The 17604-nt window shown below is 45.2% G+C and overlaps 2 protein-coding genes across 2 annotated transcripts in view; both read left to right on the plus strand.

Annotated features, from left to right (window-relative positions):
* Window positions 1-1498, plus strand: part of LOC132592948 (uncharacterized) — a 74617-nt gene extending 73119 nt beyond the window's left edge. Inside the window, exon 11 of the mRNA XM_060281198.1 lies at window positions 1464-1498. Within this exon, the coding sequence (XP_060137181.1) occupies window positions 1464-1498 (35 nt within the window). The remainder of the gene's footprint in view (window positions 1-1463) is intronic.
* A 5281-nt stretch (window positions 1499-6779) lies between these two features.
* LOC132592949 (matrix metalloproteinase-9-like) lies at window positions 6780-16476 on the plus strand. Its single transcript, XM_060281199.1, has 6 exons — window positions 6780-6810; window positions 7022-7186; window positions 9043-9231; window positions 9929-9939; window positions 12904-13045; window positions 16415-16476. Exons 1-6 carry the CDS (start codon window positions 6780-6782, stop codon window positions 16474-16476), a joined length of 600 nt encoding a protein of 199 aa, XP_060137182.1.
* The last annotated feature ends 1128 nt before the right edge of the window (window positions 16477-17604 follow it).

The following is a 17604-nucleotide window of genomic DNA, read 5'->3' on the forward strand; positions in this document are numbered from 1 at the left end:
CGTGCCGTGCCTTGCAGAGCGATACAGCAAGCGCCCCAGCCAGCCAGCCAGCAGGACCCAGCACGCCAGCCGCGGCAGGAGGAGGAGGAGGCGGCTTGCAGGGTTGGCGTCTAGCAGCGCCGTGCTGCTGCTGGCTTCCGGAGGCTTGGGCGCTGCTGGGCGCCGACCCGGCAGGCTGCCTCCGGTCCTTGTGTTTGTGCCTCTTACGGTACTCAGCAACTCATTGCCATTTTCCTTTCCCTTCCTTTCCCTTCTGTCTTGCTCTCCTACACACTTTTGTTCTGTTTTCTGCTCGTCCTTCCCCCTCGCTCTTCTCCTTCGAAGGCTCTCTCTGCATTCCCTCGCCCTCCTGCCTCTCCCACACCGCGTTTTCTCACCTCCAAATACTCCTCCCTACCTCCTCAGTCCCTCTTGTCCTTCCTTGGTGCTCTCCCGTTTCACTCTTTTTACCACTCGTTATTATCTGTTAGTGTCTATAATGAAAGAGAAAAAGAGGAAGAGGATTTTCTTTCTCTTTGTTCCCCTTTGCTCTTCCCGTACACGTCGCAAAGTTTCTCAGCACAACTTTCATAAATTGACACAAGGTGAGCATCCCTGAAAGATTGGTAGGATCAGCAGCACAATCTACAGCACCAAAGTGACAGGAGGAAAGATGGCTGTGACTCTTCCCCTGCTGTTCAGAACCTCCCCCCCCCACCCACATCCCTTCTTTTCCAAAAGGACTCACTCACAGTACTGAAGTTTGTTTGGGAGAAAAGGGATATTGAGGATGTTTTGCTGAAGAAGGATTCAGCAAGCCCTGCCCACCTGCCCATTTGATACTTCAAATGGCACCTCTATTCCTTTGCTTTACTGCGGACTTATCATCATGGCATATAATTTAGGCCTTGTGGTGACATGACGGTTTGTGGGCTATGGCTTTTGCTAACAGTGACAAAACTCTCTTCATTTTTCAAGATTTTATTTATAAATGCATCCAGAAGTGCAGTGGGTCATATCCCACTAACATGTATTTTGAGTATACCCACTGAAATTCGCCATACCCATTAATTTCAGTGGGTCTACTCTGAGCATGACTAACATTTGTAGAATGAGTTGACGTTGTACAGTGAGTACTGAACATTCAGTAGATGTCAGATGATAAAACTGGGATGGATCTGGGAAAAGCCCAATCTCCACAGGTGCTTAAAACTTTATGTATGGTGCTTGCAATATGACTCTATAGCAAGGCTTGGGAATGCTATGATGAGTCACTGATGTTTAGCATGGGTAGAGAATTCTGGGTCACAGTGTCCACAGGTTTGTTGTAGATATAAATTAATAGTTATGAAGTAAATCTATTGTACTTCTCAGAACTTGTTAGTTGGAAGAATTCTTTCAATTTTTTAATCATTAGCGCTATAGGTTTCATTGGAACCGTTTAACATAAATGATATTTTGTCTATTCTGTTCTCATTTTCCAGGAAGTCCTCCAAGTGTCGGCTGTAAACATCAATGATTCCTGTTATCCAGTTTGGATCACAACAGGTGGATGGGTAAATGAAAGATCATTGGGTGCGCCAACTGGAAGCCTTACTTAGTGGGTTGTGCTGCAAATAATTTAGAAGAATGATGAACCTGTTCCCGATATATAAAGTCTGACCCTATATAACCCTGATGGTGGCCTAAAAATAAATAAGATGTGGCAGTGGGAGATTATTAATCTTTGTCAAACTGTATCTTTGTGCTACAAAAATTAAACATTTCTTTTAGTTTGCTGGGCAGCATAAAAAAATGTACGATGAGTGATTACTATGAAATATGATGAGTGTGGGAGAAAGTTTTTGCAACTGCATGAATGAGATTGCATAGTCTTCACAGTATGAATGAAAATATGTACATGAGGCTAGTTGTATGTGAGAGTTTGTGTGTTCTATCACACACTTCACCCAAACATCCAAAAGCTTCCCAAGTGGTTTTTAGCTTTCACTGGTTCATGTGAAAGAAATATCTGTAGTAAATAAAGGGAGTATGATTCAGTATTCAGAGATATCCTAGTTAAAGCCATCATCAACCAAGCAAAGCTCTCATGCCCAGCCAATGCCCTCATCCCTGAAGGGGACAGCCCTGCCACCCCATTCAACTGTGGTCACTTCCTTTGAAAATTCTGCCTTCTCAGCCCCTCTCCTTGGATAGAACTTAATGCAAACACATCAGATCAATACTTTATGTACTAAAAAATGCAGGCTGACAGTGTCACCCACTCCTAACTCAGACAGCCACTTTTGAAGGATATCATGGTTGAAAGTAGCTGAGAGGTCAATGAGAATTAAGAGAGACACATTTCCCCTATCTCTCTCCTGACAGAGGTCATCATAGAGGGCGACCAAAGTGTTTCTGTGCCCAAATCAGGCCTAAACCTTGATTGAAATGGGTTCATTTGATAGTCCTGGCTCCCAGGTTATGACTCATATGTTTATTGCATTCCTACTTTATATTTGTATATATGAGCGTAAAACATTTTAAATATGCATCTACAGAATGTAATATGTGACACAGCCCTTAGATTAATAACAAGGATTAGTTTGTTGTTGATCAACAGGATTACCTTGGTTTGTTGCATGAATCAATAAGATGGTTTCAGAGAAGCCTGCTTTTCCAGGGGCAGGAAATTTTGCAAAGAAAATAAAAATTGTCTGAAATCTCAGACACTTTTACAGAACTGGACACAAATCTCTCATGCTGTTTGCTTTTCCAAGCTTCACTTCATTCCACGAGGGTGCTCTCAGAACAAAATTGGACCCTGTTCCCATTTTCAATTAATGGGTGTTCAGAGAACTTTGTTCATTCTAATCATGTTGAGCTTGTTGCATCATTGCATTGCTTGTTATATAAGAAGTTGGTTCCTTGGAAGATTAAGAAGAATATAAAATCATGGAAGAATAAGAATCTATCTATTCTGGGCAGAGTAAGAGCGGTTAAAATATTTCTAGTACCGAAATTGCTATCCTTATTTCAAGTAATTCCACTACCCATTAGGAAAATATGGTTTAAAACATGGAATGACACATTTAAAAATTGGATCTTTGGGAGCAAAAGAGTGAGAACCTCAGACATAGTAAATTACACTCCACAAGAAGAGATGGGATGGGGAATTCCGAACTTAGAACTTTATTATGAAACATTCCAACATAGATATTGGATATAAAGAGGGGATTAAGTGGATAAGGCTGGAAAATAAACAAAAGGAATAGGAAGGGAAGGGATATTTAATAGAGACATCAACACGGCTTAGAAGAACACAATAGGCCCAAGGAAGACCGGGTTAGGAATTTGGAAAAAATGGAACATAAAATGGATGCCAATATATTCAAGGTGGATGCCGTTAAAATATATGCAGAAGGGCCAAAGGGAACTTGGATGGTGGAAAAAAGAAGACCAGGGATTCTATAAATTAAAAGATAAGTTTGATGAAAATGGGAATTTAATTACAAAAAAAGCTCTTTTAGAAAAAATAGGAAAACAATATTGGCTGAAAGTAGAAGGATTCTATGATTTAATAAAAACAAGAAGAGGAGAGGAGACAATGAGGACAGAAATGAAAATAGATATGGTGCTGAACAAAAGACAAATAATGGAGAAAGGGAAGGCAGGGCTGATATATAAACTGATGATAAGAGACAAATTGACAAGGATAATCCAGATCAAATGGGAGCAGGAAGGTATGATTCATTCAAACACGTTACAAGAAATGATGAAGAATATAAACAATATCAAAATAGAAAAGTATAAGGAATTAAGTAGAAAATTTATACTAAAATGGTATAGAACCCCGGCACAAATGGCGTACATAGTGAAAGGATTTAGCCCCAGATGCTGGCATTGCGGTCGCGAAAAAGGATTCTATTCACACATGTGGTGGGAATGTACAGTTGTACCTCGGGTTACGAACACCTCGGGTTACGACCAATTCAGGTTATGAACTGTACAAACCCGGTCTGTGCATGCACAAAGCGCAAAAATCGTGAAAATCGCGCTTTGCGCATGCGCAAAATGGCGCTTCGGGTTACAGCCATTTTGGGTTACGAACTGTGTTCCGGAACGCATCGTGTTGGTAAACTGATGTTCCACTGTAATCTGGTTAAGGAACATTGGCAGAGGATCATAAGGGTAAATTCAGGACTACTCCAAATAAACATAGAAATTAATAGGGACTTGCTATTTTCAGGAATATTGGGAAACAATAAGGTAAAAAAGTAATAATCAAGAGTTGTATAAGATCATGATTTTAGCTGGAATGGCAGTTATTGCTCTAGGATGGAAAGAAAAAGCTAAATGGAATATGGAAAAATGGAACGATTATGTTTTTGAATATGTACAATCAGAAATATTTGCACAGATAGTGGGAGGATAGATGGGAAAATAAATGCCCAAAATTCACAAACTAGTGGCCATTTTATAGGAATTGGGTAGAAAGGGGAGAAGCCAACCCGAATATACTAGCACAAATAAACAGACTGTGTACATGGCTAAAGAGATGAGGAAGAATGGCCCGTTCAGGGGGGAGGGTGGGAAGGGAGGGGGGAGGACTGGGGGGGGAAAGGCAATTGTAAAGATACGTGGAATGAACGTACGCTTTTGTTATGAAAAACTAGTAAAATAAAATTTATTTTTTTAAAAAAGAGATGCTCCTCTGCCTTCATCGACCTTAGCCAGATCTTTGTTCTCTGCAAGGTGCTGAATGAGCACTGTACTGTACAAGTGGTGCATGGTTGAGCAAGAGACATACGCCAACCGAAAAATCATGGTTTCTTCATCCAAGTGACTTCAGCAAGCATTTCAATTTCAAATATTCTGATTATTTCTGATTTTAGTTGTGTTTTCATTTCATTAATTTAGGAGTGCTCCCCCCACCCCTAGATTTAAGCAATGATGGAGCTCTTTGAAGGGAGTGTTTCAAGAATATAACACACACAAACCGCCCACCAGTGCAATTTTTCCAGAAAAAGAGGTGCTGGAACTCACAAGGAACACCTCCCTTGTTCTCTTAAATTGGCAATGGCGCCCACCTGAGAGGTGCCGGAACTCAGTTACAATGAGTTCCAGTTTTTTAAAAAGGCCCTACTCCCCTTTCCCAGAACAAAACTGCTAATTCTCAGTGGCAGTGCAGTCCTTCTGAAGAGGAGGTGTTGCTTTAAGGCCTTTGCAGCTAGCAATGAATTATAGCTCAGACCTAACATTAATGATTTGCTCATTGTAATTTCAGAAGTATTACATATATGGGAAATCCAATGCCAAAGCAGTGCAGGGATACAGGAAAGGGGAGAAAAGACCAGAGCTAATTTGTCATGGCCCAACCCAGCTGCCCATATATGACCTTGGTGTCTGAAGCAGTATCTGTATACACTGTCTTTCATTTCATGTCATGAACCAATTCTTCTTTAATGCTCTTGTTTGTGAACATTTTTATTAGGTACAGTGGTATCTCGGGTTACAGATGCTTCAGGTTACAGGCGCTTCAGGTTACAGATGCTTCAGGTTACAGACGCTTCAGGTTACGAACGCTTCAGGTTACAGACTCTGCTAACCCAGAAATAGTACCTCGGGTTAAGAACTTTGCTTCAGGATGAGAAATTTTATTTTCTTTGCCGGATGGATACTGATAATATTAGCTGTATTGAGTTCTGTTCTGAACCAAGGATGAAAATGCAACCAGGGATAATTATATTTCATTTTCTGCTTCCAACAGAATTTTCAAATCTTATGTCTATGAATCACATGGGTCTTAACCATGGGCGTACCCAGGATCAAAACTAGGGGGGGGCAAGGGGAGGGGCCAAGGCACGGAAGGGGAGGGGCCACAAAGTGGGCGGGAACGGCGAACTCGTGCTCCGCCGGGCTGTGCCCCTCCCTAGAAGCAGGGCTGGTGGGCGGAGGCGGAGCCCAGCCCAGCGGAGCGCGAGTTCAGTGTTCCCGCCCGCCGCACCGCGCTCTCTGGTTCTCCACCGCGCTTGGCCTTGCCAGAGGGCGCGACGGGGAGCTGGAGGGAGGGCGCAGCGCGGCGGGCAGGAACGGCGAACTCGCGCTCCGCCAGGCTGTGCCCCTCCCTAGAAGCAGGGCTGGTGGGCGGAGGCGGAGCCCAGCCCAGCGGAGCGCGAGTTTGGCGTTCCCGCCCACCGCGCCGCGCTCCCTGGTTCCCCGCCGTGCTTGGCCTTGCCTGAGGGCGCGGCAGGGAGCTGGAGGGAGGGTGCGGCGCGGCGCGGCGGGAATGGTGAACTCGCGCTCCGCCGGGCTGTGCTCCGCCTCTGTCCACCAGCCCTGCTTCTAGAGTAGGGCAGCTGCCCTAACTTGCCCCGTGGTGGGTACGCCCTTGGTCTTAACCTCTTCTTTAAAAAAAAATTATCACCTATAAGGTCTTATCGCCCTAGAAACAAGACACATCATGCACAATGCATGATGCACAAGGCATCATGCACAATGTAAACCAGCAGCTTTTCCTTATCTTCCTTGAATTTGGAGTTTCAACTTCTACCCTTCTACCAATGTTTCTTAATGTCGATTTTCTCCACGGAATGGCTTAGATATTCCTTGAACATTTTCCAATCTTAATCTATTTTCTGATCGGATATCCCTTTAGCTTTTCCCGGGTTTTTGTTTTTGTTTTGGCCAAATTTTTATATATCAACAATTTCATTTGCTATTCGACCTTATAGCAGATATGTGAAGGGTTCAAAAATGATTAAAAAGAAAGGGGAAAAACAGAAAGAGGTATACAAGAGATTGAGGAAATACAAAGCACAATGCAGAAAAGGCGGGAAGTCAACACGGTTGGTGGGGTGGTTGAAGGGTGAAGGGGGGAATTGGGGTTTTTCTCTTTTTGTTTGTAAAAGTTTGTTTGTAAAAGTTTTTAATATGTGGTGTTGGTTTGTATTGTTTGTTGTGTTGATTTTTGATTTTTGATTCTTTAAATAAATTTAAATTTTCTATTAAAAAATGTTTCTTAATGTCTATCTATTTACTTTTGTGTTTTTCACATCTCCAGAATATGGAGGGAATGCCAATGGCCAGCCCTGTGTCTTCCCCTTTACTTACAAGAGCTGGACATTCTATACTTGCAGCAATGAAGATGATCCACTTGGGAGGTTCTGGTGTGCCACTACGGGGGACTATGATAAGGACCATAAGTGGAGCTATTGTGCCGACACCCGTACGGAATTCTTTAAAAAAAAAAAATATTGAAAAGTTTTTTAAAAAATAGAAAAGAAAAAAGAAAAATACAAAGAGTCCAATTTTATCCCCATATATACAGCTTCCAAATTGTTACAAAAATAAAACTTTTGAAATTCATTATTCATCTCTAAAACATTAAAATTTTCAACTTTTCTTATATAGACATTTAAATCTTGTTTATCTATTAAATTTCCCCATTAGCCTCTAATTTCTCCTCAAAAATGCTTCCTTTAATTATCAAATCTCATTTTCTTTCCCTCATTTGCCTCTATGTCTAACCCCCCCCTCCTGGTTTCAGTTTCCCCAGATGCCTAGACTAGCTCCTTAAAATTTCCGATTTCAAACCTATATAATCCATCCATAAATTAATAAAAAAACATTTTCATCCAATCCCTGTTCTGACCCATTTCAATCCAATACATTTTACCCCAACCCCCTTTTCTTCCTCGCATGCCTCTTTATTTTCACTTCCCCAGCCTTCCTGCAATTCCCTCCCTCTGATGTTTGGTCTGCTGCCAGAGCCTCGTTCCTTCTCTCTCACAGGGGGAGTGTGACTCTCAGCCTCCTCGTCCTGGATGGAGGAGATGATGGAGCTCTATGAAGGGAGTGTGGAGAGTTAGTGTGTCAGGAATATAACCCCCCCCCACCAGTGCTATTTTTCTAGAAAAAGAGGTGCTGGAACTCACAAGGAACACCTCCCTTGTTCTCTTAAATTGGCAATAGTGCCAATAGGTGCCAAGGAGGCACAGGTTAATTCTGTGTCCAGGGCAGCTGTCCATCAGCTCCATCTGGTACACAGGCTCAGAATCTACCTGCCGGCGGACTGTCTCGCCAGAGTGGTGCATGCTCTGGTTATCTCCCGCTTGGATTACTGCAATGCGCTCTAAGTGGGGCTACCTTTGAAGGTGACCCAGAAACTGCAACTAATCCAGAATGCAGCAGCTAGACTGGTGACTGGGAGCAGCCGTCGAGACCACATAACACCAGTCTTGAAAGATCTACATTGGCTCCCAGTAAGTTTCCAAGCACAATTCAAAGTGTTAGTGCTGACATTTAAAGCCCTAAATGGCCTCAGTCCAGTATACCTGAAGGAGCGTCTCCACCTCCATCATTCTGCCCGGACACTGAGGTCCAGCACCGAGGGCCTTCTGGCGATTCCCTCGTTGCGAGAAGCCAAGTTGCAGGGAACTAGGCAGAGGGCCTTCTCGGTGGCGGCGCCTGCCCTGTGGAATGCCCTCCCAACAGATGTCAAAGAGGAAAACAACTACTAGACGTTTAGAAGACATCTGAAGGCAGCCCTGTTCAGGGAGGCTTTTAATGTTTAATAGATTATTGTGTTTTATTTGTCTGTTGGAAGCTGCCCAGAGTGGCTGGGGAAACCCAGCCAGATGGGTGGGGTAAAAATAATAAATTATTATTATTATTATTATTATTATTATTATTATTATTATGAGATTTGATGAGTAGATGTAAAAAGAATCTTGGACGAAAGCTTATATTGTGTAGAAAGGGTGCTGTTTAGACAGGTCGAGAAGAGCAAACCCAAAACTCTTAAGCTGACTGAAAAGTAATACCTCTAATATACAGGTGAGAAAGAATGTGAAATTGTAAACTCAGTCCAGCCATGATAGAGAATTTGTTCTGTTTATAAAATGGAAATTGGTTTTGATATTAGATAGATCTGCTCATCAACTGCAAAAAACCTGAACATTTATCGGTAGATCTTGATATGTGTTCTGACCTAGCTTTGAATTAAAAGAGAGGAGACAGCAAAGGATTCAATTCTTCTGAGTCGCATCTTTTCTGACCCCTCCCTTCATTATTTCCATCCAGGACTGAGTACAAGACCTACAGGGCCTTGTGTCTTTCCTTTCATCTACAAAGGAAAATCCTATATGTCTTGCACAACTGATGGGGAATCCGAAGGAAAACTTTGGTGCTCTCTGATCAGCAACTATGATGAAGATCAAAAATGGACATACTGTGATCTTTCAGGTAGGGAGACAATAGAGGGAAGAAAAGGTTAATCAAGCTTTTTGGGTGGGAAATCCACTTGTTGTTGGGAACAGTTAAGAATTGGAAGAAAAAGAGGATGGGTCAGATTGATTCAGTATGATAGATGAAAATGATCTCTTATTTTCTGGCCCCCGTTTTCAGAATGCCAGATGGTTTCGTAGAAGTATTCCAGGATAATTAACAGGTTAATCAGCCTCAAATTGGTATCCCCTTGACACAGGAGTCATGAAGTTGCCACAGAACCTTGAAATCACTTTGAGGAAATGCAGTTTGATAAGCAATGTTGGGAGATCTCAGCACTTATACTTCCATCTTATATTTCTTTACTTTTTTTCATAGTTGCAAGGATAGTGTTGCACACCACCCAAATCTCTGAGTTGTGCAAGCTTCCTGGGATTCCAAGTGCCTACCCAGGGTTCATATTTCATTTTGTAAATGGGAAAGTGGTGTCTTTATGATATATGGTTTATTTACATATATATGCAACTTGAGCCTACCTGGAGTGATTTGCAGCAGTAACACCCCAAAAGGGTCCTGTTTGTCCCATAGAGACATGAAACATTGCTCTCTGACCTTTCTCCAGCTTTCTGTTTTACTTCTAGGTCATATCTTTTCCAGCACTCTACTCTGAACTCCTGATTTATCTGTTTAGGGGGAGGCCTTCTATTTGCCATCTCATATTGAGCCCCTTATTGGAACGCAGGTGGCGCTGCGGTAAATATTTGGTAGATAAATAGGTACCGCTCTGGTGGGAAGGTAAACGGCATTTGCGCGGTCAGGCGGAGACCCCCAAAACCCCAGGCAGCCCCCGAGCGGAATAACGACACCAGACAACGTTCTATGGGATTAAAATTGGCCACAACTTTATTAAGATTCAGAAGTAGGGAGACCTTGGCACAAGCTTTGGGCGTTTATCCTTCCCAGCCCCCAGCCAGGGGTCTGGGTAATTTCCGGGTTATCTAGCATATGTGGGGGTTGGGCTAGCTCTGGAGACCATATGTACAAGCAGATAGTCCGCCCCCCCCTTTTCACCGCCACTGGAGGGGGAAGGCAATGACGGCCCCTGGGCAAATCGTCAATGCCTCAGCCCAGACCCCTTTAACGGGAATCCTGGTATTGCCACCGCAATGGGGGCGGGGGGGGTCACCTTCGCCACGCCCCCTATTTTGGTAAATGTCTAAAGGATTCCGCCAAAGGCCTGCAACTGCCAAAGTTGTGACGAATTGCTACGGGAAAGGAGAAACCTGCCAATGCAGGGAAAGTCCTTTCCAGCCCTTCAACAGCGGCCTTGTCGTAGCAGCGCCTGCATGCGTGTTCACCTGCGGAAGAAAAGAGGTTAACCTGCAATGTAAGCATTCATTTTTTGGGAGTGGAGGGTGGGAAACCTCTGGAGCCGTTGACTGCTTCCCAGGTATGTCTCGCCTTCTGCTGTGGGCACTGGATGGTTACCTCCTCTTACCTGGCCAATCCCACCCTGGCAAGACCTCCCCTGGCTAGATTGCATGGCTGGCTGTGTGGGCAGAGACCACAGGTATACAGCCTAGGAAGGTGGGCCAGCCTCTAAACTGCTGGGGGCTGCCTGAGGCTCCCAGGGTGCTACGCGCTACCATGCAAAATGTGCACCCCTTTTATATGGGGAACGGTCATTCTATTCGCTGCTCTGGTTCACCAGAAACGGCTTATTCATGCTGGCCACATGACCCAGAAGCTGTCTGTGGACAAACGCCAACTCCCTGGGATTAGAAAAGTGAGATGAGCACCGCAACCCCAGAGTCGTCCGTGACTGGACCTAATGGTCGGGGGTACCTTTACCTATTGAGCTCCTTAAGCCCTCTTCATGGCTCATCACCAAGGTTAGCTTGGCTTGAGTAGCTTTTTTAAGACATGCTGGGTCTAGGCATTAGAAGGGCCTGGTACACACAAATCCATAACTATAGTCTGAGAATTTGTATGTTTCACTCAAGTGTGACTATGAGGTGCCAGGTTCCTAGAGCTGAACAGAATGGCACGCATATACTAGCATGATTTTATATATGTGGAAAATGCATATAAGCATTAATTGACACTGCTGCTTGTGTTGCCCATAGAATGTGCAGAACCTATCAGTTTTCTGCTTATCCTGTTCACTCTTAGGGAATGCCCATGCTTGAGAGACAAATTGGAACAAATGGGAATCTGGTGAAACACAAAATTGCTGTTTGCTCCAATTAAGCGTTAAAAATAGATTTTCCCTGGGGGAAAGAGCAGGACAAGAGGAAATGTGGATAAGTCCTAAGGGCAGTGTGCATATGCACTCTACATTTTGTGTGGTGTGGCCATCTAATTTTAAAGCTTGTGCAGTGCAGAAAATGTGCCATATGGAAAGCTGAAGGGAACGTGTCTTGATGGAGGAGCATGTGCCTTAAATGCTTAAAGTGCCAAATTCAGTCCTTATATGCTTCACATGTCATGCTCTACTCAAGAGTAGTCAATACTGAGCTGGTTCCAGGATTGTCATATGTTTTCTTTTTCTAGGACATGTCTTCTTTTTCATGGGTAGGGTCATCACAATGATACATACCGGTAGTTAAAAGTAGAAGTTGACAAATGTGTCCTATTTTTTGCTCTTCAAAATATGGCAACCCCTAGAACTTGAACCAATGGTTTGAATCAGTTATAGTGTTGCCATACTTCCGCAATTTCCCAGACATGTCTGGAATACTGCAGTCGGAAGCAGTGTCCGGGCAGAAATTGGTTAAAATGTCCGGGAAAATCTGGATGTATGCCAACCCATGTCAGCAGTGTCGTTTGGGGTGATTTCCCTTTTAAAATAGCTTCAAAGGTTCATCCCCCCAAAATAAATTTGCCAAGAAAGCTGAACAACTTCTTCAATATTTGAAACATGGCTATCCTATATATAGGGCCTCATATGAATTGAATTTTTATTTATATATTTTTAAAATGCAAGTGGTTGCCACAATGCTTAAAACTGAATTTAAGACTGGAAAAACTAGAAGTTTGGAGATCCAGTATTGATAGCATGAATCAAATGTACATCACGTATCTGGATTACTGCAGATGAAGGATCCTAACATGAAACTAAAACAGCCCAGCAATGACTACATTGGTACCTCTGGTTATGAATTTAATTTGTTCCGGAGGTCCGTTCTTAACCTGAAACAGTTCTTAACCTGAGACACCACTTTAGCTAATGGGGCCTCCTGCTGCTGTCGTGCTGCCAGCGAACAACTTCTGTTCTCATCCTGAGGTAAAGTTCTTAACCCGAGGTACTACTTCCAGGTTAGCGGGGTGTGTAACCTGAAGTGTTTTTAACCTGAGGTACCACTGTACCCACATTTTTCAAGGGAGAAACACTTGAGAAAACACCATGAGAAAAGTAATTAGAAGGCAAGGTACTGCAAGACATTTGTACTTTTCCCACTGGCTATTATAAATTTGGCTATTCTAAACCTTTGATGATCTTCCAAAAATTTATCCCAAAGACCTATAATTAAACCCCAATATACCATCTACCCATGCATACCACAAAAGAAAGGAGGGAGCAAAGTCCAAGTTTCTTCTGAACGTTAGCTCTTATTAGAAACGGGATCTTGGCAGACCTCTTCTCATAAAAACATTTTCTCTTTTTCTTCCTGCCTCTCCTCCTCTCCTTCATCCAGGACTAATGGTCGACCTTAGAGAGCCATGTGTCTTCCTTTCATATACGAAGGCAAAATTTACTCATCCTGCACAACAGATGGGTCATCCAATGGAAAGCCCTGGTGCTCTCTGACCAGCATCCATGACGAAAACCCCCATTGGAGAGACTGTGATTTCTCAGGTAAGGGGAAAAAGGGAGAGGAAGAAAACAGAGTCCTTTGAAGGACTGGTAGACTGAAGTCCTGAGAGGGATAGATCAGGGGTCGGCAAAGTTTTTGTGGCTTGGGCCGGTTCACGGTCCTGCAGACGCTGCGGTTGGCCAGAGTGTGTGCTATTTCTGGTGCTCCTTCCGGTGCACAGGAGGCCTGTGCAGCTTCCCATTGCCTGCAGGAGCTTCCTGCAGCCAATGGGCAGCCGGGCAGCGTCACAGAAGGCGGTCCCTGCTTTGCTCCGCACCAGTTTAGTGTGGCACACGGGAGCTGACCGAGTGGGGGGTGGGGGTCCATGGGCCAGTTAAACGACCCCCATGGGCCACTTGTGGCCCATGTGCCTTAGGTTGCCATCCCCAGGGATAGATAAATAACTTTATGGTGAAGGGTGGCTACAGTGATCCCAGACTTCCTTGCTTCCACTGTATAATCATTTGACTTTCTGCCAGATATAGTGCCAATTTGAATAAGGTGAAAAACGCAAGCTCCAACTGCACCTTGTCCTGGAATTGCAGGAGAATGGAAGGATGCTCTGGCCCCATCCATCAGCCCCATCCATCAGAGTTGTTGAGCTTTGTTTGAATGTCTGAGGTTTGGTCTGGTTATGTGGTTACCACCTGCTGTATTCTGTATTCTGACCGGTCGTGAGAGATCTACATTGACTCCCAGTATGTTTCCAAGCACGATTCAAAGTGTTGGTGTTGACCTTTAAAGCCCTAAACAGCCTTGGTCCAGTATACCGAAGGAGCGTTTCCACCGCCACAATTCAGCCTAGACACTGAGATCCAGCACCGAGGGCCTTCTGGCGGTTCCCTCATTACGAGATGTGAGGTTACAGGGAACCAGGCAGAGGGCCTTCTCGGTTGTGGCACCAGCCCTGTGGAACACCCTTCCATCAGAGGTCAAGGAAATAAGCAGCTATCCTAATTTTAAAAGACATCTGAAGGCAGCACTGTTTAGGGAAGCTTTTAACATTTAATGATGCATTGTTTTAATACTTGATTGGGAGCCGCCCAGAGTGGCTGGGGAGACTCAGCCATATGGGCGGAATATAAATAATAAGTTATTACTATTACTATTACTATTACTATTACTATTACTATTACTATTATTATTATTATTATTATTATTATTATTAGAAAAAGGCTAAGTGATGCTTTCTGTCTGTTCTGCCAGATATATGCATCAGGTATGCTTTGTTTGCCCCTTCATGGATCAATGCCTTGTCGTGGTGAAGGGGCTTGAATAACTCGGAGAAGCTATGAGCTATGCCATGCAGGGCCACCCAAGATGGACAGGTCATAGTGGAGAGTTTTGACTAAACGTGATCCACCTGGAGAAGGAACTGGCAAGCCACTCCAGTATCCCTGCCAAGAAAACTCCATGGACAAAGACAACAGGCATATAAAAGTTATGACGCTGGAAGATGAGCCCCTCAGGTCGGAAGGCGTCCAACATGCTACTGAGGAAGAGCGGAGGACAAGTACAAGTAGATTCAGAGCTGATGAAGCGGCTGGGCCAAAGCCGAAAGGATGCTCAGTTGCGGATATGCCTGGAAGCGAAAGGAAAGTCCGATGCTGTAAAGAAAAATATTGCATAGGAACCTGGAATGTAAGAACCATGAGTGGAGGTAAGCTGGATGTGGTCAAAAATGAGATGACAAGAATAAATATCGACATCCTGGGCATCAGTGAACTAAAATGGAAGGGAATGGGCGAATTCAGTTCGGGTGACTATCATATCTACTACTGTGGGCAAGAATCCCGTAGCAGAAATGGAGTGGCCCTCATAGTCAACAAAAGAGTGGCAAAAGCTGTAATGGGATGCAATCTCAAAAATGACAGAATGATCTCGATACGAATCCAAGGCAGACCTTTTAACATCACAGTAATCCAAGTTTATGCACCAACTACTGGTGCTGAAGAAAGTGAAATTGACCAATTCTATGAAGACCTACAACAACTTCTAGAAATGACACCAAAGAAGGATGTTCTTCTCATTACAGGGGATTGGAATGCTAAAGTAGGGAATCAAGAGATAAAAGGAACAACTGGCAAGTTTGGCCTTGGAGTTCAAAATGAAGCAGGGCAAAGGCTAATAGAGTTGTGTGGCAATGACCCTCCCTCCCCAGAAATAAAGGACACGACACAGTGAAATACGTTTAAGTGGGTGAAAAGGCCACAACTTTATTGGTTAAGGATGTTGAGCGGTATTGGCTTAGGCATTGGAACCTAACCGACTATATCCGACTGTAACCCGTGTGTTACAGTCCGGGAGAAATTAACCACCAGGTAGGAGCCCCAGTGATATGTATCTACTGAGACACCTCCTGTGGCCACCGTTGGGGGGTGCTCTAAGGCCCTGACCTCCGTAGGCCCAGGACAAAGCGACCGCCCCCGGAACCCCTTTAACGGGGTTAAATCTCCAATTCCGGGCAGAGGATGACGCAATCTGCCCCCCCATTCTTTATCTATGTAATTTTCCAATGCCTAACCGCCAAACCAAGTTGTGACGGAATGCTATGAGGTAGGCGAAAAAACCAGATTGGCTAACCCAAGTGGAAAAAATCCTACCCGGCCCCACGGCCAACCGAGGCGACCGACTAATTCCATAGCAGCGTCGGCCTACCTGCCTAACTGCCTATCAAGAGGGCGGGTGGGTGGGTGATCCAAAGGTCTGGGTTCTCAAGGGGAGAGAGGCTGTGTTCCCGCCTCCGTCCTGATTTAAAGGTAGTGGAGGCCCCGCCTCCCGACGCTACTGGTCGGCCGGGTATGACAGAGGCGGGAACCTACGATCGCGAGAGGGCTGAACTGCAGCCCCCTCGCGAGGGTCGAGACGGGCCACGCCCACAACACCACCTCCGAGAAATGCGGAAGTGGTTTTGTGTGGCAATGACCCTCCCTCCCCAGAAATAAAGGACACGACACAGTGAAATACGTTTAAGTGGGTGAAAAGGCCACAACTTTATTGGTTAAGGATGTTGAGCGGTATTGGCTTAGGCATTGGAACCTAACCGACTATATCCGACTGTAACCCGTGTGTTACAGTCCGGGAGAAATTAACCACCAGGTAGGAGCCCCAGTGATATGTATCTACTGAGACACCTCCTGTGGCCACCGTTGGGGGGTGCTCTAAGGCCCTGACCTCCGTAGGCCCAGGACAAAGCGACCGCCCCCGGAACCCCTTTAACGGGGTTAAATCTCCAATTCCGGGCAGAGGATGACGCAATCTGCCCCCCCATTCTTTATCTATGTAAATTTTCCAATGCCTAACCGCCACTCGAGCCCCAAAGGCTCGCCGCCAATACGCTCACACCCTCAACCAATGCTCTAACCCCCTAGTTACATCACCTAACCAAATGTCATTCCCCTTTGGTGAAAGGTGTACTCCGTCCTTGCGATAAAGGGCTGCTTCAGTACGTACTATCTCTGGGTGGGGAATAATCTGCCCATTCAAATCGAGGACCCTGCGCAATACAAATGAATTCAGTAGCCTCCTGGTCCTGTTCAAAGCCTTCGGGCAGAGCCCCTCACGCCAAACCCGCCTCTGCAATAAGGCGGACCATATCAACGTCATCCCCGGGAAAGAAGCCAGTAACTTGTTAAAGTCCTCAACGATATTCCATTTCAATTCCACCGCGTTTCGAAACGCCAAATCATTCTCCCCCAGCTGTATGACCAGCGCATGGGGGGGCCCAACTGAAGCAGCCCTTGCCAAGACGGCAGGCAAAAGTTCTTTCCAGCGCATTCCACGCCTGGCAATCCACGATACTTTGACATTTTCCGGGAGGCCAAGATCACTCCCACGACCGGTTTCGATTGCCCTTTCTTTGGCCCAATGCACAATACTGTGACCCGCAATCCACACATTGATGCGGCTCCCACCTGAAAAGGAAGTAACGACAGATGGGGGATCAGGTACAGGCAAACAGGGGATTCGTTTAGAGCCTGGAGTTATGAAGTGGGGCGCAGGTAACCTCTATAAGCGTTGGACTTCCACCGCCCCAGGTCTTGAATCCTTTCTGCTGAAAGGCCCAAGTGCATCGCGGAGGTAGCTGCCCCGATACGAAAGGAATGAGCGGAGAACTGGCTCGGGTCAACGCCACACAACGAGAGGGCCTTACGTAAAACCCGTGTAAACTGGGTGCGCGTGAGCTTAGAACTGTCTTGGTGAATCAACAGCGGGTCTGTGCCGGCCGGTCTCAAATATAGGAAGTGCCTGAGGTCCCTCACGGGACACGGACCTTGGCCCCCCATCGCTGGGAGGCGAATGGTGGCCCCCAATCCCCGCTGATCTGTCTTAGAGCGGCGGATGTGGATTACTGCTAACGAGTTTGACAAAGATACATCCTGCATCCTGATCCCACGGGAGGACCCGTCGGGGTTGACCTCACATACTAGCTCCCCCACTCTGAGGGCCCCAAAGTATGCTAGTGAGAAGGCCGCAGAGAACAAGCTCGCCTCATAAGGGGACCAGCAAAGGGTCGGCAACTGACAGTGAATCTCACACAGCAGGTCAAAAGTAACGGGTC

Source organism: Zootoca vivipara, chromosome 13, assembly GCF_963506605.1.
Source record: "Zootoca vivipara chromosome 13, rZooViv1.1, whole genome shotgun sequence".
Classification (NCBI taxonomy): domain Eukaryota; kingdom Metazoa; phylum Chordata; class Lepidosauria; order Squamata; family Lacertidae; genus Zootoca; species Zootoca vivipara.

Excerpts from the sequence above, each read along its gene's own strand:
- LOC132592949 (XM_060281199.1), top strand. The coding sequence starts at position 6,780 with ATGCAGAAAAGGCGGGAAGTCAACACGGTTG. Across the intron at positions 6,811-7,021 it reads GCGGGAAGTCAACACGGTTG|AATATGGAGGGAATGCCAAT; the intron begins GTGGGGTGGTTG and ends TCACATCTCCAG. Across the intron at positions 13,046-16,414 it reads GAGAGACTGTGATTTCTCAG|TTACATCACCTAACCAAATG; the intron begins GTAAGGGGAAAA and ends CTAACCCCCTAG.